This window comes from Chlamydotis macqueenii, chromosome 9 (genome assembly GCF_036417535.1).
Source record: "Chlamydotis macqueenii isolate bChlMac1 chromosome 9, bChlMac1.mat, whole genome shotgun sequence".
NCBI lineage: Eukaryota > Metazoa > Chordata > Aves > Otidiformes > Otididae > Chlamydotis > Chlamydotis macqueenii.
The window spans coordinates 26146529-26170002 of record NC_141564.1 but is presented as its reverse complement, the minus strand read 5'-3'; the positions used below and the strand labels follow the sequence as shown (position 1 = coordinate 26170002).

The 23474-nt window shown below is 47.0% G+C and overlaps 1 protein-coding gene across 1 annotated transcript in view; it reads right to left on the bottom strand.

The window, feature by feature from the left end:
- The window catches only part of VEPH1 (ventricular zone expressed PH domain containing 1), a 77711-nt gene that overhangs the window by 12993 nt on the left and 41244 nt on the right, over positions 1-23474 (bottom strand). Inside the window, exons 10-13 of the mRNA XM_010128982.2 lie at positions 20474-20683; positions 18927-19321; positions 6764-6903; positions 3684-3818 (exon numbers count right to left, since the gene is read on the bottom strand). Of these exons, the coding sequence (XP_010127284.2) occupies positions 3684-3818; positions 6764-6903; positions 18927-19321; positions 20474-20683 (880 nt within the window). The remainder of the gene's footprint in view (positions 1-3683; positions 3819-6763; positions 6904-18926; positions 19322-20473; positions 20684-23474) is intronic.

The window sequence follows — 23474 nt, the reverse complement described above, 5'->3', positions numbered from 1 at the left end:
CAGGGCCTCTCTCGTCCCCAGCCTCTTTCAGCCCGGGAAACGGTCAGGAAATGGCTGCTTTCTCACAACTGAATCACCCAAGACCACTTCATGCCTCCGGCCATCACCCCCGATTACAAGCTCAGCCGAGCCAAACGTCGAGTTTGAACTTAACGGGGGCTCTCGGGTGCCCTCACGCCGGAGGCCGTCTCCCGACGGATTTCAGGCTGTCTGAAGGAAGGACGGCAAAGGAGAACGCACATCACCCAAGTTGTAAGGAGCTCCAAACAGTGAAATTTTTCTTCCCTTTCCAGCAGGAACACACAGAGAAACGGGCTCCACGACGCACGGGAAGACGATGCCCATGTGCCGAAGGCCTCGGACACACGTTGGCAGCAGCCCCGCAGCTCGGCTCTTCTCTCCATCCCCCGGTGGGAGACGAGCGGCCAGCCCACAGCAGAGAGGCTCCCCATGCCTCGGTGGGCTCCCTCTGCTATTCCTCACGCCTCCCGTGCCCGTTCGCTGGCACCATGGCCGCATTCATACCTCCGCACGGGCAGCTGCTGGCCTGCCCTGCCCCAGCACGCTCAAACTGGCTTATACTGCCGGTCATGAGTAAAACTTGATTATTTTGCTCCGTAACAGCTCTTTACATGTTGCTGAAGGTCTCGTTTTCCTCCAAGGAGGAATTCTGTACACTGGAGGAATTTAGCTGGCCGCTGTGCTGTGCGGCAGGGGCGCCTGCGGCTTCTCTCCGTGTTTCACTGGTCCGGAGGGGGATTGATGGGCAAAATAACGAGGGGACCGCTTGCCGTGGGTCTGCGCGGGACATTGCAGGGCACGGGGATCACGCTGAACATGCTCCATCCTGCGAAAAATCTGTTAGTGGCTGTGATGAGTCAGCTCTAGGCTGAAAGAGAGCAAATATCACTGAAATACCAAGGCAGCGAGCTTTCTTTTCCACTCCGTGCTCCAGTACGCTTGAAGGAATCCGCAAAAAGCCACTTATTTCAGGAAGGGAGGCACAAGGAAAAGCCTAATGGGAGAGGAGAGATTTATCTCATCCCCGTGCTCCATCATCTTGAAAATGTCAGTGACCCCATTGTGAAAACTTGGCGCTTCTTTCTGCTGTGTAAACTGAGACAGCAAACAAAGGGAAGGACAGGACCAACAATGGCTTAAAAATGTTAATTATTCCCTCGCAGGGCTGCTCTACAAAAGACTCTCTCAAGGCATCACATGGAGCTTGTAAAGTAGTCACCATCTCGCTCCTCTGACACAGCGTGAGTCAACACAAAGAATTCAACAACAGCTCAAAAGCAGCTTAGTTTCTGTCGTGTGGCCTGCACGTACTTTGATAAAGAACTATGAAGCAACCGAACGGAAATCTGTAAGGACGTGCATCTGGAAACGCTTTACTCCTGGCACATCTGAAACCGCGTTGTATAAATATTTTTCGTGGCGTGAACAGGCTGCCCGGTGAAACATGACATGCTTTCCCCAAGCCAGGTATTCACTGCAATTCCTTGCGCACGCATCCTAGGCCAAATGCAGAAATAGTTTACAGTGATGTAAATCTGAAACTATTTCTCAGAATTTACTCTGCTGGGGGTTGGACCTTTCCCGCTGCTCAGAGCACAGAAATTCCTCCGTTCTGGTAAAGCATTCAGACGTAGCTGTCACACGACGCCTAAAACTTAATCTGACATATAATACAGGATCCTGATGCTGCATTTATATCAACAAATTTCAAAATATTTTTAATTAAAAGCGCTATGCTTATTGAAACAGACACATACCCATAGTTTTGCTTCCTGCATTACCGTCAGAGGAATAAAATTAACAACTGCAATAATTTTGTCAAATCATTCACCACGTTTGAAGTTCTGTCAGCAATGGGAAGAACTGAAACGAAAGTTTCTGATTACTGCACAAGCGTAGTCTGTCAAACAAAGTAAGGACTAGGCCATGCCGGGAATGCTCCAGCAAGATTTTCTGGGAATGTAAATGACCTTATGGCAGGCCTAGGTCTCGCTCCCAGAAAAACTCAGCGGGATTTTTCTCAGTAAACTGAATGGAAACTGCTCTAGAAACAAACCCAGGTTCTGCATTAATAAACAAAACCCAAACTGAGGAATTAAATCCAGCAGCATACTGCAGTGACCGAGACTGAATGTTGAAGTTTTTTACCATCTCAGATGCTTTACATCTGCCTGACTGCCTTCAGCCTCCGAAGGCGGTTAGGCAATCTGTGGCTCCCGGAGTTTCCAAACTCAAATTCACAGCTTAATTCATTAAATCAGTGAAGATCGGTATCTCATTTTCCAGCTCTGCTGTTTCAGGAATTCGAAGATACTCTTACCGTCGTGGAGTGATGAAAGTTCCCAAAATAGGCCAAATGCAAGTATCTGAGCAGTAGTAGGATTACGCAACCGATGTGCTGGAGACTAAGCACTTTTCTAGGGTGCTGGATGTGTTTTGTAGACTGTGTGCGTGATGCACTGCATCTAATCCTACCCATGAAGGCACGCTCTTCCCTAAGCTCTTTATTCACCCCAAAGTCTTTTACGCTCCGACTTCCGACTCGTAGATCTTGGCACGGCCTCAAGTTAAGCCAGTGCTGAACAGAAAAGCGGTTCTAATGCCTCTGGATGAGTCAGGCGAGGGTTTCAATAACAGATAAAATATTTGGTGCGAGCTCCGCCGTGTTTCAGTGAGCCTGGCCCATAAGCTGGGTCTCAGAGGTGGAGATGCCCTACTCCTCTTACAAGCCACAGCAGGAGTTCCCTCCACGCATCATTATCTTGGGGGTTCAGGAGGTGTTTCTAACAAAACTCCGTTTTTTAAATCAGCCACAACCTTAGGAAATTAATCTTATTCAGTCAGACATCTTCATGCATACAATATTCTGAGAGAGAGTATTTTAACACCGTGTTTGACAATTCATTTCATCCAATTGAGCTGGATGGAGATGTTTGGGAATAAACAGATATTTGTTTTACAATCCTACGGCGTCCTTTTCCAAGCAGCCCGATGAATAGCTTTGAAACAGCATTTGCTGAAATCCCGGAGAGAGTAAACAGCTTTGAAAGAGCAATCTCTTAAACTGATGGGGGTAACTAATGGTGCGTGTGCAAATGATCATTTCCATAAAATCCAAGTCTGTGTTTAACTAGGTGGATTTTCAAGTGGCTGCCTAACAGTCCACGGTGGCAGCTAATCTGAATCTAGAGTTTGAAAATGCGAGCAGGAAAAAAAGAAAAGCGTATGTAGAATCACTAGTTTTCATCACATCGGGAACTATCCACGTGAAGAATGTAGGAGGGGTCGGAGAACAAGCCTGGAGACCTTTCAAAGCCCAGTACAGAACAACACCGCGGATCCTCTGCGGAGGTTGGAAATACAACGGTCAGTGAACGTTTTTCAACATCCCCACAAGCTGGGTGCTTCATACAGAAGGGAGGCCGGAGGCACGCGCTCTGGATCTCCGTACGGCCATCCAGGAGAAGGGGGCTTGGCACGGCGGTAGGCGCCAGTGCTCGGAGGACGACAAAGCTAAGGCAAGGAAGGGGCAGGGAACGGGGGTTTGTTTTTCATGTACAAAGACCTATTGTAAAGGTGTTTGTAGAGCTGTTCTAAAAGCCAGGGCAAAGTTCTTCTACTATTTTTTGTTGTTTTTTTTTCCAGAGAAAAGAAAACCTTACCTTTTGGTGTGGAAATGTAGACTGGATCATGGCAGTTTCAAAACTGTGCATCCCCTTGAGCTGCGTCTTCTCCCACAGGGCCTTCAGTACTTGCACAGAATTACTCTGTATGGACAAAGGTTCTGCAAACAAGCTCTGGAAAAAAAAAAAAAGTTGAAAACAGGATTTCGAGCATTTTTTTTTAACTTGGCCATTAATAAAGAGCATCTTGTTCTTCCAGTGAGACAGTCATGCAAATAGCCAGGGATTAGTTCATCTCTCTGTAAGGAGTTCTGATGGATCAGTACGATCCATTAGATAAATCCGCAAATATTTCATTTCCTTTGGGGCTTTTTTAATTGTACATCGCATGTCTTTAAGGTCTGTGGCTCTCCAAAGATTATTTATCTACTGTCACCACATTCAGCAACTTGCGTATCATTTTTTATTGAAACGCTAGTTTGTCAAAATCTTAGCTGCACTGGCCTCTGTGAACCAGTGACATGCATCTTTTTGGAAAAGCCACGTCATGTACCAGTGAATGCGGAGAGACGCTGCGCACCGCTGCAGGTCGTTGGGACCTGGCTGCAGCTCTTGGTCCTCATGTGGGGAAGAGTGACAGTTTGCGACCACGCTGAGCAGACAGCGGGATGAAACGCGAGAGAAAAATCTCCGCAGAACACCAATCTCACCTCCAAAGCTCCCTATTTCAAAGGACAGCACGGATACAACCTTGTACTGCCTTTAATTATCCCAGTATTTCAATAGCGTTCAGTACGAACTGCACACAAAGCCGCAGCACAGGAATGCCGCCGGGGCTACGAGAGCTTAGTGCCTCAGCCTCTGCAATATCTGTGAGGTGATCTTGTGATTAAAAAATGCATTTTCACGTGGCAGCCAAGCGAAGAGCGCACAAGCAAATCTGATTTTCCGTGTTTCAGGAATTTCATTTCGCAAGATGAATAATGTCCTTTTAGGATCGGTTTCCTGGACGGACGTTCCGTCTTCTTTTCCTGAACAGAAAGGCACCGAGGCTAAGCCCGCTGTCTGGCAGCCGGCCGACACAGACACACTTCGGTCAGACTCAGCCAGGAATTTTTATCGAGGCAATGCATCTTTTTTTTTTTTTCCAGCTAGTTTTGAAACACGATACAACTATTCACCAATATTTTAAAATTAAATAGAAAACAGGGCCATGAAATTAAGGATCTGTTCTGGAGAGCTGAGAGAAAAAGTCTCTCTTCTGGCTTTACTTTTGCAGAATGAAATGTCAAACAGAATATGGAGCAACTGGCAAAAAAGGAATTAAAAATATGGTAACTGATACTGAAATCTTCAGAAACCATGTATTAGTACGTGTATTAGTCTGTGAATCTGTGACAGATCTGCTGAAAACTACCTTTTTATCACCAGCTTTTCACTTCACTTGTTATTAACACACTAGAAATACATTTTATGTCGAATTTCTCTCTCGTACAATTTCACAGGCTTAAATAACATTATCCCAGGGCTGAATTCCCCGCCCAGCATTTGATTTAATATTAGTTAGAGAGCCAGTGCTTAAAAGCTTTCGGATCTCGAACAAAAGAAAACTGAAACTATCTGACGCCAAACACCATCCCGACGCGCTGCAGGCTGAAACGCTTGGTGTGGCACAAGAGGATTTTTTTCTTTTTTTTTTCATAAAAAAAAAAGTACATGAAGTGCTGTATATTAAGGAAGTGGGACCCAGCAGGGGCACACGGGGATGGGGAAGGGGCAGTGGGCACCCAGGAGCACAGGAATGGGGAAGGACGGTAATACCGGCCCTGGGAGCTGGGACCTCCGCGGAGCTCCGTAGTCCCGATAAAAGACGGAATGGGCAGGGCCAAATTCGGAGTGATCTGGGAAAGGGTTAAAGGGAGAGGGTTCTCAGTGAAAACCATCTCATGAAAAGGCTAGGCACCAGGGGGTGAAAGGTGGAGCGGTGATTAAATTGTCAGCGCCACTGATTCAAACCACGAACCACAGACAGACAGAGGTTGGTGTGGGAAAATCCGGCGGCAGGGCGGGCAGGGGCTGCACAGGGGAGCGATGCGCGTTGGCTCTGCCACCCGTCTCCTCCGCTTCTGCCACTCCTTGCTCCTTTTTCTGTGGTCTAGTACCTTTGTCTGTATTTTTCAACATCTGTTTTCCTCTCATCAGGAATAAAATGATATATTCGTAACATTTTTAATTTATTTTCTCTAGGTCCTGTTAAAATTCAACCTCTTGCTTCAGGTTTTCACTTACAGAGTAACTCACCTCCTTTATTTTCAGCCTTTCATGTTGTCTTCTCACCCCTCTGCTCTATCCCTCTCCTTCCCTGACCTCCTCTCAGCTTGGCTGTTAAACTCACAGCGTAACTCGCAGTGCGTGTTTAAATTTCAGATAAACCCCTTGAATTTCTGAGGTAGCGCCAGGGTGGGATGAACTGTGGTGAACGGCTCGGCATCGGTTAAGAAACTGAACCTTACTCTTTTAACACAAAGCCATCTGTTTCATCCTGAAGTGTGAATGTAGGGATTTCTCGTAAAATTTCATACTATTTGTAATCTCTTAGGAAATCCCATGTGCGTCCGAATACAGGGCTGTATTTGGAAACGGTATTAAACGCGAGAAAATAGCTGTAGGGTTGGTAGGAAAATGACACTGATCAGATTTGCAAATCCTGCTCGGTCAAAGCTTCTGCAGTAAAAAAATTCCGGCGGGTGCCGCACCTCTACCCTCTTCTGCAGCACCCCACGGGGGTGATTCCATCCCCCTGCAAATCACGGCAACGCTCCCGCTCCTTCGCCGGGCACCTGGGACTCTCCAGAAGTTTTGCCTGGATGAGGACAATACGGTTTGGCCCCAATTTTTTTAAAATCCCCAGACATTAGTCTCTGTGGACAGTTTGAATTTGTGGCATTTAACAGAAATATAAAAACTTACAAACTGCGGAATCGCTTCCACCTACCACAATGATTTTCTGAGAAATCCCAGGGGTCACAAAGCAGCGTGGATTAGAAGTGTATTTGAAGAGATTAACCATGAAAACATCTTTTCCAAGTACAACGTTAACATTTCTGTATGGCACACACCTGCTGGAAGAGGAACATGATATGGATCCAGAGCGGAGGCTGCCGGCTGGTGAGCGTAAAGCTGGATTTGCTGTACAGGCAGTAGTGGCCCTTCAGGGGACAGCTGAAGAACAGCTTTGCCACACAACTTCTAACGGTATCTGGAAAGAAACACAGAGAATAAGAAAATCAACTCCATAAACGACAGAAACCCAGCTGCTCGTTAGCCGCGTACGTGTAGTCGCGTAGTGCACCCTAAACGCAAGACAGCGCACGGTCAGGCTGTTTATCTTCTTCGTGCTTTCTCACTGTCAGTACTGTCGTTATCGAACCACTCAGAGCTGTCAAAACTGTGCATCGCTTATTCTTCTTTAAAGAGTTTGTTGGAAAATACAACCCCATATTAGGAAACAGCCCTACAGGGTCCTGACACCTGTGGGACCCTTGCCAAGACTTTGCCCAGCTAAAAGCTGGTGTCTGTAGGGATGGAGGAGTGCGGCGCATGGCTCCCAGCCAGGAACGGGCTCATTCAGCCGCTGGTCAAAGCTCGGTAACGTCCCCTCTTTGCAATGGATTCTCCAGGAGCCAACAGATGCAGAAGGGTCTCCAGAAGGGTCTGGAGAACACGCCTTACTAGGAGCGGCTGAGGGAACTGGGGTTGTTCAGTCTGGAGAAGTGGAGGCTGAGGGGAAACCTCACTGCTGTCTACAACCACCTGAAAGGAGCGTGTAGGGATGGGGGTTTTGGTCTTTTCTCCCAAATAACTTGTGATAGGACGAGAGGAAATGGCCTCAAGTTGCATCAGCGGAGGTTTAGGTTGGATATCAGGAAAAATTTCTTTACTGAAAGAGTGGTCTGGCACTGGACCAGGCTGCCCAGGGCAGTGGTGGAGTCACCATCCCTGGAGGTGTTCAAAGAACGTGTAGACGTTGCACTTCAGAACATCGTTCAGTGGACAGGGTGGTGTTGGGTTGATGGTTGGACTGGATGATCTTAGAGGTCTTTTCCAACTTTAATGATTCTATGATTCTATATACTGATTTACAATACTAGTGTGCAGGTAGCAGGTTTGCTGTACAGGCCATCTTATAAATCCATCACTAGAACTTATGGCCCACAGGCCATGACTGCCAGCACAGCCACCAATTTTGCAGAAAAAAACCCAAACAAACCAAACCAAACAACCATGGAGAGGAAAAGATGTGGAGCTGCAGGTCCAGCTGGACAACAAACTGCAAATGCATTCACAGTTTCCCACCAGGAAAGGTGGGACGTGTCCGTTCACAGCTGTGACTCAGTGTCACCCACTCAACACACAGGTTTTCTCCAAAAGCGCAGTTTGACTCAACACCAGGGCACTACAGACAGAGAGAGCATCTCCAGCTCTCACTGCTCTGCCAAATACCGACCGTTTATGCCATCTGTGATCACGTCATCTGTTGATAAAAACCCCGTGGTGGTTACGTGCAATCTGAAGGTGTTCTTCGGGATCAACTGCTGTATGCTGCGTACGGTTACCTGACTCTGAACTTCCCACGCTGGCTTTAACTGGAAATGAAGCCCTTGAGAGGCACAATTCTGCTTTTGCAAAATATTGAACTTGAACCCTTGTTTTCTGTCTTTGGATGACTGCTCATAATGATAACAGCATGTTAGGCATAAGCTAATCAGACTTATTAACTTAAAATAAAGGTATCTTTTTATAGCCCCTCTGAGGAGGAACAAGTGGCTATCCGAGACAAAAAGCCATAGAAAACGAAACACGGAGAGCCTTAGACCGCGACCTTGATGCAGACACAGGGGAGAGCTGCACCCCCTCCACCCAGCTGGAGAGTTGAACTTGGAAGGGGAGAGGAAGAACCGGTCCCACCAGCTGCTGCGTTGCCTAGCGTTTCCCAGCTGCGCAGAGTCTCGTGCTATCCCGGTGAGTCACCGCGCTGCGAAGGTGTAGGACTGAGAAAATATCCTAACCGGAAAAATGAGTTGTAACTTTTTCGGAAGCGTGGCTAACGGGAGACAGTTAAAACAGTGCAGGTTCTAGATCTACCGACAATCAGAGCCAGCAACAAGGAAGCCTGGTATCAAGAAGGCAGCCTTTCTGTCCAACAACAGACCATCTTGAAGTACCTGTTGTTTTTAACATTTTTCATCTAATCAAGATGTGAAAGCACAGGAGAGCAATGTAATAAATTCCGCGTTTCACATAAAACCACCACGTACGAGGACTGAGTTTACCAGAGGCACAAAAGGATGAGTTCCTAGAGCAAAAGTATATTGGTGGATCAGATTGTCACCAAAAATGCAGAAAATTCAAAACTGGGATGGTGGAACCTGCCAAAGATGCTACAGAGAAGCCAGATGGCTGTTAGGCTGGGAGAAGAACTTTCCACTGGCAAGTGGAAACCACTTTGTCATCCTTTGACCAAGATGTCTGAATTTGCTGAGAAAAGGAAGTCACCGGTGTCAAGCTGGGGCTGCAGAGCTCATTGAGACTGCGCTATAACACAGGAGAAGAGATCTGAGATGCAAAGGCATGGGAAGATTAAAGTGAGAGTTCACAAAAACTAGTAGAGTCACTACACATACTGTGGGGGAACACGCACAAGCCCACGTGCAATATCTGGGAGGGAGCCCAAGAACCAAACCAGGCTGTAGCAACCGTAGGACAAGGGATGACAACAGCACGCCCGCCTCTGAGGGACACTGACACGGTATAATCAACGATAGGGCAGATGAAGCATGGATTACCTGGAAACCAATGGGGTTGGTTCATTAATCTTTAATCATAAGCAGCTGCCTAAGGCAAGACGGGGCCAGAAGGAGTGATAGTGAAAGCAGAAGAAAAGCCACAGGCACTGTGAGGTCGGAGGGTCAGACCAGGTGGCGAGCTTTCCTCCCAGAGAAGGAGTTCATGAACCAACTCAAAATGGTCTTGAGCCAAACAGGACTACAAACACCATCCGGATCACTCCCCTCCAACGTGCAGGAGGAAGGACCTAGACCAGCCCCAGCTCTCCTAACCCATGGGTGAGCCAACCAGAAAACCCATCTGTATTTGTCTCTAAAGCATGCACTTAGCAGAGGGCAGCTTTGAAGATATTTCCTTTGCTTGGAGGATGGAAAGAGGAGCTGAACTGGGGTCACTGCTCTTGGCTTTCCCAAACATATCAAAAGAAAAGGCACGCTTGTTGGTTTTAAGAAATCTGGCATTCTTTCCTCCTGTGTAGGCCTGAAAAAATGAATATATTACAGGAGAGCGTTGCCTTGAGGAGGGGAAGGATCCGCACAAAATGGTGGCTTGATGCCAAGCACTGGGCACTTGTAGGCTGCTCTTTGAAGACAACGACATTGACTTGTCCACATTGACTAAGTCCTGTGGAACATGGAAGCGCTGTTTGGCTCGTGTCAATCACCCGAGCACAACCATACTCTAAGATCTACAGTGGGACCATCTTAGAAGTGTGTGCATGACCATAAGCTTTCAGCAGTGGAAAGCCAGGGCTTAAAGTTAAACCAACAACCATGCGGATGTTGCTAAACTGAGATAACAGTTCTGAACAGAAAACTAACGTTGCTGTAGATCACAGATACATCATGCCCGTAAGCAACACAGACACCTCAGCAGGGAAAAGATGGGGCATAAAATCCACTACTCTTGGATCAGTGGCTATGGGGAAAATTTGACCTTAACCTAATTACCCAAACCTACTGGTTCGTAGCCAAACCTGCCAGTGTTCATGTTCAATAAAAGGAGGAGTTTGAGAAACTAAAGGGGACATATGTCCAGTCCTGGGACATATTAAAGCACAAACTAGACGGTGTCTCCAAGGAAGCTGTTGACAGAATACTCTTCCAACAGCATGGTCCACACTAAAGACCCCTGTTTTATGCATCACAGGTGCTAACAAAATCTTAACTTCAACCAGAAATAGAGGTTTGGCCTCGTGAAAAGTTTAATGCTTCATTATGGGAAAGCACTCTTAGCTAGAAGTGACCATAAACCACGCACTGCCATGGTGAAAAGGAGCTGGAGGTCAGCGCCTTCCTCTTCAGTGGGTTACGTGGTTATTTTTTCAGTTACGAACATATGAATTGACAAGAAACCTGGGAGACATTTAAAGGCTGTAGGCAAGCACTGGATTGCATTAAGCATCCGTGCAAGGCAGCGGAGCCCAGAGCTAGATTTCCTGTAGGTCCACATCAAACTGGTTAAAGCCCGCCTGGGCCGTCTCCCGCAAAAGTCACTGTGGCCACGAGCGGAGGGTGGCAGAGCTTCAGGACACCAGCCCCTGGTTAATAATTAAGAAAGGGTGCCCAGTGCTAGGTGTTGGGCACATCTTCTTCATGAAGAGGGATGAGTTCTCCTCCGTCCCTCACGCTAGGGGATGGGACTGCCAAGGAGGTTCCTAAATGCTGCAGAACAAAAAAATGGCAAAGGATTTATGGAGAAACACAAAACCATCACAAATCTCTTAGCAAGACGTTGTGGATGACACTGCGAAAAATACCGGGGCTGAGAATACACGCCAAAATAAATGTCAGCTGAAGCGCTGGAGTCCGTGCTGGCTGAACAAAAAGTTAGTTCCTGGAAAAAAAGCAGCATTCGTCTGTCCATACCAAGTGAAAACAGCCTCCTGCTCAGACAGCGAGATGAGCGATGACTCACAGCTATTTCTGCTCCATCTGCTGAGTGTGGCAACCCCTGCTCACGAGCCAGTCTGCTCCGCCTGTTTTCAACAGTTTGCAGTGAACGGCCAGTTTCACCGTCTAGCAGCTCATCTCAGCTACCCCAAAGTCAGTGGAAAGTGGTGGGTAAATAATAAACCCGTTCTGATGCGGGCTGAGGTGACTGCTCCACATCCAGCCCTGGTAATTTGGTTCATTTGTATTTCGCTCAAGCGCAAACCAACACACCAAAACCACACGAATTCATTTTTACGGTCATGGCAGACCTGTGAATAGGCAGGCAAGGCAAAATTAATTTCTTATCCTCTGGGCACATGAAGATGCCCAGAATGAAGCTGGGCACATTTTCAAGAAAATGACATGTCAGAAAAATATTTATGTTGTGCCATTGCAGAAAATGTTTAAAATAGAAAAATTCTGATCATTTTAATTAATAGCATCATCAGAGCGTGACCCACAACACGTGAGACTGGCACGCTGGGGATACACACGCTGCAGAATCACCAGCAGCCTGGTGAGAAGGGTGCTTTTAAATCATCGCCGTAATTACGAATTGCACGTACTTACGCACTCAGTACGATATGCAACTCAAGACGTCACATTTTGGGCTTTCCTAAAAGACACGTACACAAATTGGCTGACCTTTAGGTGAGCTGTGTTGCATGCTTTTCCCAGTCCTTCACTGAAGTTACACTTGAACACTGTGAACAAAACATCAACCTTGTGTAAGCCCAACGGATTTCAGAGGAGTCGAAGCAGAGATAATACGACACAGCAAGACCAGTTCACACCCCTGAAGCTTGAAGCTGTCGTTTCTAGGGAGAAGAACCCCCTGTGTTTGCCCGTGGCAATGCGCAGCGGCTGACAAGGGGAATCTGATGAGCGAGCAGGGATCAGGTCTGTAGGTTGAGCTAGGAGAGGGAAGCAAAGAAAAACTTCTGCTAGCAAGAACAAAAATAAATCACTTGCAGGCTTCACTTAGTGAAAAAGCTTTGAAGGTGAAAAGAAACCAGTCGGCCTATGAAGGTGGAGACAACTTTTTTCCCTGGATCTCTGTGTAATTCCACGTGTGAAAACACGTAACCGCTCAGCCTGACTTCGCCTGGTAAGGAAAGATTAATTTAGCCCCAGGAAACTTTCAGGATATCGGTAAGATACGACACAGCAGAGAGTCCTGTCAACAAAACCTCCCTGCTCTGCAACAGCTCCGTGGGCACACGGAGAGTCTGGGCGAGCGCTGGTAATCCCGTGTCGACTTAAAGGTCCTTTTGATGTGATTTGAAGCAATGCAGTCCGAATTACGGCAAAGATGGATCTGCAACTCTTTAAAATAATTGGTCAAAAGTATGTAAGGGAGAGAGGAAGGCAAAAATGGCCTAATTTCCCTGAGGACATGAAGCCTATTATGTTGGTCACATTTAAGCTACACATGTACAGACTCCAGAGCCAGTTTTGTACTTTAAAACCTACCGTTGCTTCTAAACATGGAAAGCAAATTTGAAGCAGGGTGTTTATGCCAACTCCTATTTCACTGAGTAACCTGTCCCATCTGACCTAAATTATGATTTATGGAAACACCGTTTCAGCCAGGAGACTTGGGACTCTAATGGCGCTTCGCTACTGCACAGGCTTATAGCAGCTTTGACCCTGGAAAAACAAAAAGAAAAGAAAAGAGCCCAGGGACAGACTTGTCTTAGGACTACTTAAGAGTGCTAGCTCTTGGAGCTGGATGATGGATACGATCGTTTTGCTTGGACCAGGAAAGTCTCTTGTACATGGCAACATGTCAAAAGATACGGCACGAGGAGGAAAGGGATAGGAGGGACAAGACAATATGACGCCAGGTATGTCTTCACCATGGTGTTGGGCACATCTTCTCCATGAAGAGGGATGAGTTCTCCTCCATCCTCACCTTGGCTTTGGCTTGGCTTAGAAGGAGAGTCCAAGTCCACAAGGAAAGGATTTTAAAACATGAACAACATGGGAAAGGCACTGCAAGGCACAAAACAGCCCCACATAGACACCAAGTGCCCCGGACGGCAGAGACCGATCAAGATCCCAAGGAAACGCTCCTCCAGTCAAGAAACATGTCTGGTCATGTCTGTTGGCAAGTCTCAAACTTCTAGCAGGAGAATAAGCAACAATTTGTTTCTCCTGCAGGAAACAAGAGAATATATTTTGCAATTTTAAAGTTCACTACTGAGTGGTTGTGCCTGGGGAAAATGAACAAAACCCAAACAGAAGAATGCCAGTAGAGCTGTTAATTGTTGTTTACTCCAGTTTAACATGCTGGGCTAAACCAGGAGGGACACAGGCGAGTAGGTGGAGAGTCGCTGGTTCTGGGAACAATTAATGCATTATTTGGTTTATATTGGTAAGCCTTTACTAGTAAATAAAATCTGTTAATAGGAGTAAAAGTGTGCTCATAAATTTCCCAAATAGAATCAAACCCACCCATAAGCTTGAAAACAGAGAATAAGAAATGTATAGAACTTCTAAAATTTCCCTTTTAAGCCTTTTTCAGCTTCCTCAGTTTCCTTTGCCTGATCTCTTCAGTCTGGATTACAAATAAGCATGCAAACAATAAATATGTTTATAGGAGGAAAGAGTAATTTTTAAAGCAATCAGCTTCAATAAATGCTGGTTTATATATTTTTTAACACTACTAGCTTTGCACGCATGCCATAACTCAGTCCAGCAGATTTCACTTCCAGTAAGTCACACAAAAATTAACGGAGGAGGCAGAGCCGCAGTGGGGTCTGGACAGCTACGGCAGCGCACTCGCGGCACGGAGTGCAAATCCCAGTGGGAAAAGCCACGTTTCAGAACACACAGCTTAGCTGAAACGTTATAAACCCCGCCATCTTCCTTCCCCCTACCATCGGGGCAATGAGAAGCCTACGTCATTTGGGAAGGTACAGCAGTAAAATATTTCTGCCACGTTGTCCCATCTTAAGAAGCAAAGGCTTATTCACCTTTCCGCTGCCCGCATCGATGGCTGAAACGCAAAGAGCCCATAAGGCGCGCGCAGGAGAGGGGGGTCCTGGGACAACGTCCCACGCCTGCCGCTGCCTGGCTCCTCCACGCCCACCGCGTCCCTCAGCCGCCCCTTGCCCAGCAGCCGCGGCCTGGCAGAGGGCCACCGGCTCACCCTGCCCGCGCGGCGGCACAGGCACCTCCGGAGGAACCGTTAGGGCCGTCCTGGTTCAACCCAGAAGCTCAGAAGTCCGAATCCTCTGGTTTGGCTTCCCATCCAGGATAGCGACACCTTCCCACCGGGAATCTCCTGGCTACCAGGCAAAGCGCATCTGGAGCCCAGCCCATTTCAACTGATGCTTCCAGATTCGGTGTAAAACGCCCAAGATGCGCTATTATCAAGTATGTGAGGGCAGCAGGTTCTGAGCGTGATCATCTTCCCGTTACGCTCCCCGTTGCGCTGGGAGTTTCTCGGCGGCCTGACGACGCAGATCGCCATGAGCACGATGGCCATCCTGCGAGTTAGCACTTCCATTCTCACTGCCAGCCCTCGCATTTGGGATGCATTTGAAATACCGGTCCTGGAGAATAAAATGCCAACTAATAATTTCTTTTTTTTTGGGCTAGCAGCAGCAGAGCTGATCTCTGGAAACGCTGGCCTGAGCCTATGCGACTTTGAGGTCCCGGTGAAGGAGCAGAGGTCCATCTGTTCCACATCAACGCTTGGCTTATGGAATGCTGGAATTCATCAGACCGGTGCAGGGGCGAGCACTGCAGGGGAGCAATGAGCTTTTCCATCTACGCCATCATATGGTACCAATTATCTCCCAGTAAAGCATAAAACATAACAACCACCAGATTTAGGGCCAGCACACTGCAACCTGTTTCCCCTGCCGCCTCCTCCCTTTCCAGTTCTGTCATTAATCCCATAAAATGTTTGCTGTTTGTATTTCTTCTTGTAGGGCACCCAGGAGCCAGGAGTGACTTACTGCTACGAAACGATTATGATATTTTTCATCGGCCGGCATTGTGTTTTGAACACGGCTTGTGTCGCCGAGGACTGAATGATGCACTACATCTCCCTGGGCTTTATCCTTTCCAAAAGGAGGCCAGGCAGGCTGGAGATGTGCAAATCCCTCAGCATCCTCTACGCACATCTATTATCAAACGCTTTCTTTCCGACAGCTCACTCGACACTCAGCGCTCTGAGCTGTAGGCATTTATGGTGGCATTTTAATCCCAGTTATCAAAAGAACCGGGGTGGAAAACAAGGACCTGCCCTCACGTTATAACCAAATCCAGTAGCCGTACGGGCTTGTGTCTGGGAACCACCTGACACCAGCCACCCCCCAGGCAGGGTACACATCGCTGTGTGGTTGACCCGCCATCCCTATGCGTCTGGGAAACAAGAAGAAGAAGTCAAAAATTGTCCAACACACAGGGTTCAAGGTGAGACCCAGCAAGGTTGGAGCAGGTCGAGCCTGTGCTGCGTGGAGGGGGTAACTGGGGCTAAACCAGGTAAAACAGGAATGTCACCTTTCCCCTAAGCCTTTCAAAGCGACCCGCTCAAACCATGGCCAGCCCCATCGCCCCACATGGGCACGTGAGACCGAGAAAAGCCAAAAGGCTGAAGGACCTTTCTGAGAGCACCTACTGCAGCCAGCGGAGAAACCGTGGATGCCACGCGGGGATCTTGAACGTGGGCTCTTGTGATGATACTGGGACCCCAGTCACACCGAGGCAGCGGAAATCCTGCCCAGCGTACGCTGAGAAGCAATAACCAAGCTCGGGAGTATTCGGGAAATCATAGATGCATGAGTCTGGGCCGCTGCCATCTGCAAGACCCTGGAGGTACCGATGAGATATGAGATCACAAACCATCTGGAAAAACATGTGCTAATGAAAACTACTTTGCTTTGCTCCATGAAAGCTGAAGCACCTGACAAACGTGGTGGCTTTTTTTTTTTAATTTTTAAGGAAAAGATCCACAGGATTAAGAGGATTACAGCGATGAACATGACATAAAAGAATGCCTCAGATTGCTTAAGGTAAGGCAGGGATGTGAATCCTGGTAAGCTAGGACATCTAAGACAGGTCCGCTTGGTCCTTCAGGATTCAGGCTCCAGTTATTGCAGACAATGGCATAATGATGGCACCACGAGGTATCTTTGTCTTAATAATTCTTCTCTTGTCCATTTGCTTTTTTGTCCGCTGCTGAGCTGAATGCCCTCTGTGACTCCGTATCCGGAAAACCTCCGGCAGCCTCTTGCTTTCATTCCCGCCGCTGTCGGTACGAGCGCTCCCAGACGCGGCAGGGGCCATGCGTGCCAATTCCGGGTGTATCCAAAGGCACGCACGCGTCTTCTGCCCTCACCGCTACGTCGTCGCAGCGTCCTTTCGGGGATGCCGCCCAGTCCGGTTTTAAGCAGTAAGGAATTCACCGTGGTCACCGTGCCCACGGGTCAGACATTGCGATTCTGAGAGATGCAAGCAAGGGTTTGAATTGTTTCAGTGGAGTGAACAGGATTGGGCCCATCGGTCCTCAGAAATTCTTGTAGCTGACATTAATGCTTGGTTGAGCTGTGTGTGAGCTGCCACTTGAAAGCCCAGGAAAGGCGTGGCCCTAACAAAGGGGTATTTTACACCCCTTCTTCCTTCAAGTACTCCGTTTCAGGGGAGAATGCTCTGAAGTGCCTATCTTTTAATATTTTCCTTGATTTACATATTAAATTTCCAGTTCAAACTCCTTCACACCCAACATAAAATTACCCCGCTATGTATATTAATATTTTCTAACATTTTCTAACTATGTTTGAAACATCTTATTTGAAAAGCAAACCAGAGGCATTTGAATGGGCCTTTGTAGTGTGCGGGAATCACCGAAGTCCAACAACTGCGGGGTTTTTGACGGAGTGGTTTACGGAATATCTGAAATACTAACGAAGCTGTCCCCTGTGTAATGAGCCAGGCTTTATTTCTTCAATGTCTTCAGCATGAGTCACATCAATCTCCTGCACACGTGTCCCTGCTCAAAGAATTTCCCTAAGAACGCCAGTTCAGGATTTTCAGGAAATTACAATACTTTGCATGAATTTAGAAGTAGGCACATGCTTCGAACAGACCATAAGAGGTACTTCAGAAAGGAAACTGAGTTTAAAATATTCAACTTACTGTATTTGATTAATGCAAGGTCAGAGCATTCAGCATGTCAAAGGCCAGATTGTTCACTCTCCTGTTTCCACTGTAATATTATGAAACTAAAAATTCATCATCAATTCTACCAAATAACTATTGCAAATAGGAAACGTGGAATTTAAGATATTTAGGAAATTCTTCAGAAATAAGCTTTTTAAAGATGGCTATATCCCTTTTATGGGTGGAAACTGCTTTTCAACTTCTTGACCACCGAGAAAGTAAACAAATATTTTATCAACAAAAGTTGACAAGATATTTGGTGGAACTGAAGTTACATAGTATTAGAAGATGACATTTTAAGCGACCACAAATGAATTTAATTTATTGAGTCAGCTATTCTTTGGAATCAACGTGGCCTGTGAAGGGTCGAGGTGTAAATTGCTCGTGACCACCAGCAAGTGGTCAGACGCACACAAATTCACATTTTTTCAGTAGAAGCAAAAAACTCCCAACCCAACCGAAAGAATTTACTTCAAAGAGGAGCATCAAAGACCCATCTTGCAGCGTATCGCCCATCTCCCCCGCAGTCTCACAAAACCGGCTTTCTTGCGCTTGAAAACAAATACCCACCCTTGATGAAAGCAGACAACACTAGACACCCACAGGGAGGGGGGGAGATCGGATCCAACCCAACGCGAAGCACTGGGGATCTCATTCTGTTGCGCCTTCCAGGAGCTCTGTGTCCAGGCTGGAATGCGCCGACCTGAGGGTCCTGACCTGCCGCATTTCTGGCGTAAGTCAACTGATTTAACAACGTCATATTAATGAGGAAGGACACCCAGATCTGCTCTAGACCAACCCAGCAGGCCAAGAAGAAGGCTTAAGTATTAACATCTGCTTACTCATACACCTCCGTGGCCAAGTCCGACCCGTGGCACTCAGCTCTCCCTGACCTTTAAGAGCTCCGTAACTCATAGCCTGGAGCTGGGTGATGGGCAGAAGGAGAAAGGCATGCTCCCCTTGCCTGGCAGACGTGCCCAGAGGTACTGACAGCCCAAGCCAACAGCCACAGCTCTTCAGCTCGGTGGGACAGGTCGTGCCCTTTCCCAGAGAACGCAGGGTTCGTTCCCTATATGACAGCCAGAAGGCAATTCCCACACTGACCTTCACGGGAGGCTGGGGGCTGCGCTATGCCCCCAAAGGACAACAACAACAGTCCTGCAAGATTTCAAAACACTGCAATTTGTGAATGACATTGGTTTACAATGTTCCTCCCCATCCACGAGCTCTGCGCTAGAGGGTCTTTGCTGCCCATCTACTTGAACCTCGTGCTGACGTTCACTGTAGAGGTAAAGTTCTCAGAATCGGAAAGGCTCGAACCCCTTACCTTCAATAACGCACTGATCGGGGACAGGAATTTTCCTCCCCATCTCCGTGACATATGCTTTCACTTTACCCAGGTTCTCCTTCAAGTGCAAGTAGAGCTTGTCCTGGTATTCCATGGGGCTCGTCACTGCCTCTGTGCTCCCTTCCAGGGCCTTTCCTTTAGCAGATTCCGGCAAATCTGCTGATTCCGTGTAATCGATGCTTTGGTGTGAAACCAAAGAGTTTCCCAGTTGCATCGCTTCAGTATCAACACTAAAAGGCAGTTGGTCATTTTCTTGGCTAATGTAGATCTCAGTGAAGGAAATACCAGCGGTTATCTCCCCGTTCTCCTCATCTTGTCCGCTCTCTGAGTTCACCCCCTTCATGCGGACTGCGTGCAAAGCGAGGCTTTTGGACCTGGAAGGAGATTAAGGAAAGGAAAAATGTTTTTGAATAGAGGTAAGACACAAAAATGACCCAAATGTGCTTTTCTGAGCTACCTCTGCAGCTGGTTCAGAGAGCTGAGCGTGGGGCTGACTTCGCCAGAGGCAAGTATCATTCGATAAATATGTATTTCAAAAGCAAAACTCAAGCCACAGCTTTCATAAGTAAATGAAACGAAATAACATCCGTATATCACAACATCTGTGTGCCATGGACGGAGGCAGTCAACCTATCCGCAGGAAACCTATAACCCCAGCGCTGGAGTTGCTGCGTTATTGATCACATCATAAAAATGCCATCCAGCAGCCATTTCACTGGAGCAAGGCTCAGCCGCCAGTTCTTCGTTGCCCCTTTATGCTGAGGATGAAGTTAAGCCTTCGTAAGACTAAGAAGGGTAGAGGCTTTAAACTGGAAGAGGGCAGGTTTAGATGAGATATAAGGAAGAAATTCTTCCTTGTGAGGGCGGTGAGACACTGGCCCAGGTTGCCCAGAGAAACTGTGGATGCCCCATCCCTGGAAACATCCCAGGCCAGGTTGGCCGGGGCTCTGAGCAACCTGATCTGGTTGGAGATGTCCCTGCTCCTTGCTTCAGGGGGGTTGGACTGGGTGACCTGGAAAGGTCCCTTCCCACCCAAACCATTCTATGATGATGATGATGAAGTGGCTGCAAGGGCAAATACCGGAGTAGGAAGAGAAAACCTCTGTGGTGCACAAGCAGTCTAAGGACACGGCGGGTGCATGTCGCTCTCGGAGCCCTTATCTCACCCAGGGTCCCTGGAGAGTCGCGCTCATCTCACACAGCGCACGGGCAAAATTTGATGCAAACATTTGATAGGTATTGTTTGCAATAATACCCAAGAGAGGGCTCTGTATCTTCCTTTCTAGTAATATCTGTATGCAAATATTTTCCTATCGCTTGTGCTGGTTTAGGGCACAGAAGAGATTAAATAAATAATTTAGACAGATTTTATCCAGGCTTTGAATTCATAGATATGAGACTTGGTTAAAATTAGACTTACGATGCCCATAGGCATCATGAAGGCGGACCAAATTCTCAGCGTTTGGATCAAGTTTTATTACAAAACTGATATTCATGAAACCCACTCGCATTTTACAGAGCCGTACCTGTTAAATCTCATATCCTTCCTTTCTTCTTTAGAAACCTGGCCTAAACTGTATCTCCGCGCTGAGCCAGGAGTACTGCTGTCGACATTTATTTTCTCTTCAAAAGCCTGTATTTTAACTTGAAGCTTTTCATCTTCTTCATTTCCATTCATAACTGATTTTAAATCATCCAGCGGTACAGGGGATTCTGTTGCAGTATCGTCTTCCGTCCTAGAGAAGCAGAAAGCAGAGATTTAACTCTGGCACACTGTGCTCATAGCGATGCTGATGCTGCATTTCTGCTCGTGACCCGTATCATGTATCCGGAAAAATAATTACGTTTCAGCAGAGATTCTCTTAGAGGTTGATTCATCATTTTCAGAAACATCTTCTAGATCAATGTCTCTGTCAGACGGATCAGGAATATTGAACATCTCCGACAACACCGGATTAGAAACTGCGTGTGCTGTATCCGCATAAGCAAACCCCAACTCTTGCTGGGAGTCCCGCAGCAAAAAGTTTTTCAGCTGAACTTAAACCATTCTCTCAAGCTTGCTAAACAGCAACTTATGACATTATTTTCATAAACCCAAAGTCGAGCTAATTGCAGAGTTTACAGAAGCCTGTGGTTTTAAAGGTTTGACAAAAGTACATGCAGTTCCTACTGAAATATTGTACGCTGCATAAGAAAAATATCTTTTAAAACGCAGCAGACAGACAGAAACAGGCTCCCTCCCCTCTTCTTCAGGGGATTTCTATGTTCCCTTCTTCCTCCTGCAGCCGTGGAGTAACTGCACCAAAAAATCATGAGGGCAGTACAAAGATGATCAGAAATCTCTTAGCAGATTACAGTGTGTTTAACAGTATTTACTTTTAAAACTCTACCTACAGCTCTAAACCAAGCTCGATTTGCTTCTGACCATGGGGGTGGTTTTTTTGGGTGTTTGTTTTTTTTTTTTTTCCTCTCTGATGAGCAAACATCTGAATAGCTAAATCTGTAAGATATGGACCTGGAAAGCCACAAATGAGAGTTCTAGCGCAGCACTTTCAGAGCAGCAGAGTCTCACCAAGTCACGCTCGCAGCTGGGAAGCCTATTAAAAACTCCCAAACGCTGCAAATTACCAATCATGGAAACAAAGCATGTTAAAAAAAAAAACAAACAAACAGCCAACCGTGAACACTGCATCACAAAATGCACTTTTTCATTTGTTTTGATAACGGCAGTTCAGGATACCTCTCAGGGGAGCTGGCAAGTTTTGCCCTGTTTTGTTTTTAATTTAGGCAAGATCTCATAATATATTAGCACTGCAGAACGCTTTGAAAAAAAAAAAATTATTCTTCTGAAATAAAGAACTTTGGTACGACTTTTACTAACAAATCTTTCTGGAGATGTGGGACATGAGTTTATTTATCAGAAAGCTGCCACTCCAACGTAACTCTCCTCACTGTTCCCATTGTGAGAGCTAAGAAAAACGTCTGTGACGTCGGTAAATACATCTAAAGCCCTCTGGCCACAGACTGGGGACTGATGCGCTGGTGGGGTTTGTGAACGACAGCCCCAAAGCAGCAAGCCTCGATGGCTTGGAAATAAAACTGGCCTTTTGTAACAGCACCTTTTTGGCCAGCATTCTCCCCTTGAGCTCTGATGGTTTTTTGAAGGAAATACAAGAAAATGCTTCTGCTAAAGAAACACATCAACAAATCCTATTTGCCACACGCAAAGCAGCGGTGAGCGAACGCACGCAGGGCTCATCGCTACCTGGTGCTCCTCAAGCCACCACCTTGGGTTTGATCCTGCGGGCAGCCGGGATTTCAGGGTGCTCAGCCCCAGGCGTGCCCCCAGGGACCACTAGCTCTCCCGTCTACCCACTTTGTGCTCACATCCCTTCCCGGGACGCCAAAAGCACATACCCCAAGCAAAACGTTCAATGAAGCCTCCACCCCACGCCCAACGGGACGCCTGGCAGGCCTTCCTGCTGGCCTCTCCTTCCAGCAAGAGCAAAATAAACTATTGTTTGAAATCTTGGCAAGAGACGTTCAGTACATTGCTGAGGTTGCTGGAGCAGGATCAGCTTACACCAACGCTCAGCCTGTTTTCCAGAGGAAAAGGATGCACAAACCTATCGAGAAATCATAAAGACCTGCCTTGCAAAGACAGCGCTATGCTACTCGTCGTTTCACGGCTTTCAAATTCTCTCTAGAAAGAGATGTAAATCTGCAGGTCAGCAAGTGAAGAGCCATACGTTAACTTGAAGAGCATTTCTCCAGACCACCAGCGCCATTACCAACATCACCAGTCAGGTGCTTAAAATGGGAAAAAGAGCGTATGCAAACAGAAATAGCTATAAATACACTTGAGATGGGATTGCTTCTAGGGCTTCAGCAATGCGTGGACGGCGACAAGATGAACGGATCAAGTCCGGGTCCTTCTGCTTCGTCAATGTACAGACATAATCATCGCCTCAAATATGACGGATGCACAGGTTTGAAGAAGGCAAGTAGTGGATAGCGATGGCGATCTCAAAACCTCCAGCTCACGGTTTGGGAAGCTCACGAAGAGCTTCCAAATACTGCGAGGAAGGGATCATGGAGACACCATCAGCCAGATAACACACAGACTGCCCGGCCTGTCTGCAGGGCTGCTGCTTCCAGGGGCCTGCAGTATGCGGAGCGGCAAGGGGAATGGATGCTCCACGCAGGCAGGCTCCTTGGTACCTGCGCTGAATTAAACCACATCATCATCCCTGATCGACATGGGAAAGTCTTAGATGCTATTACAGCTCTCTTTAGCACTGCAAATGCTGATTTAAAGAAGGACAAATGATGTAGAAAATGAAAGGCGAACGGATGGTAAAGGAATGCTCAATGATGCCACGTGCTAGACCTATCCTCTCCTTTAAGGAGAAAGGATAATTTCATCCAGGCACCACACTAAAACCAGTACCACTGGTACAGCTCGTTATGCTCAGTTCTTACCCTGAACGAGAGCTTGGAAGCATCATTAAATTATCTTTTTGTCTT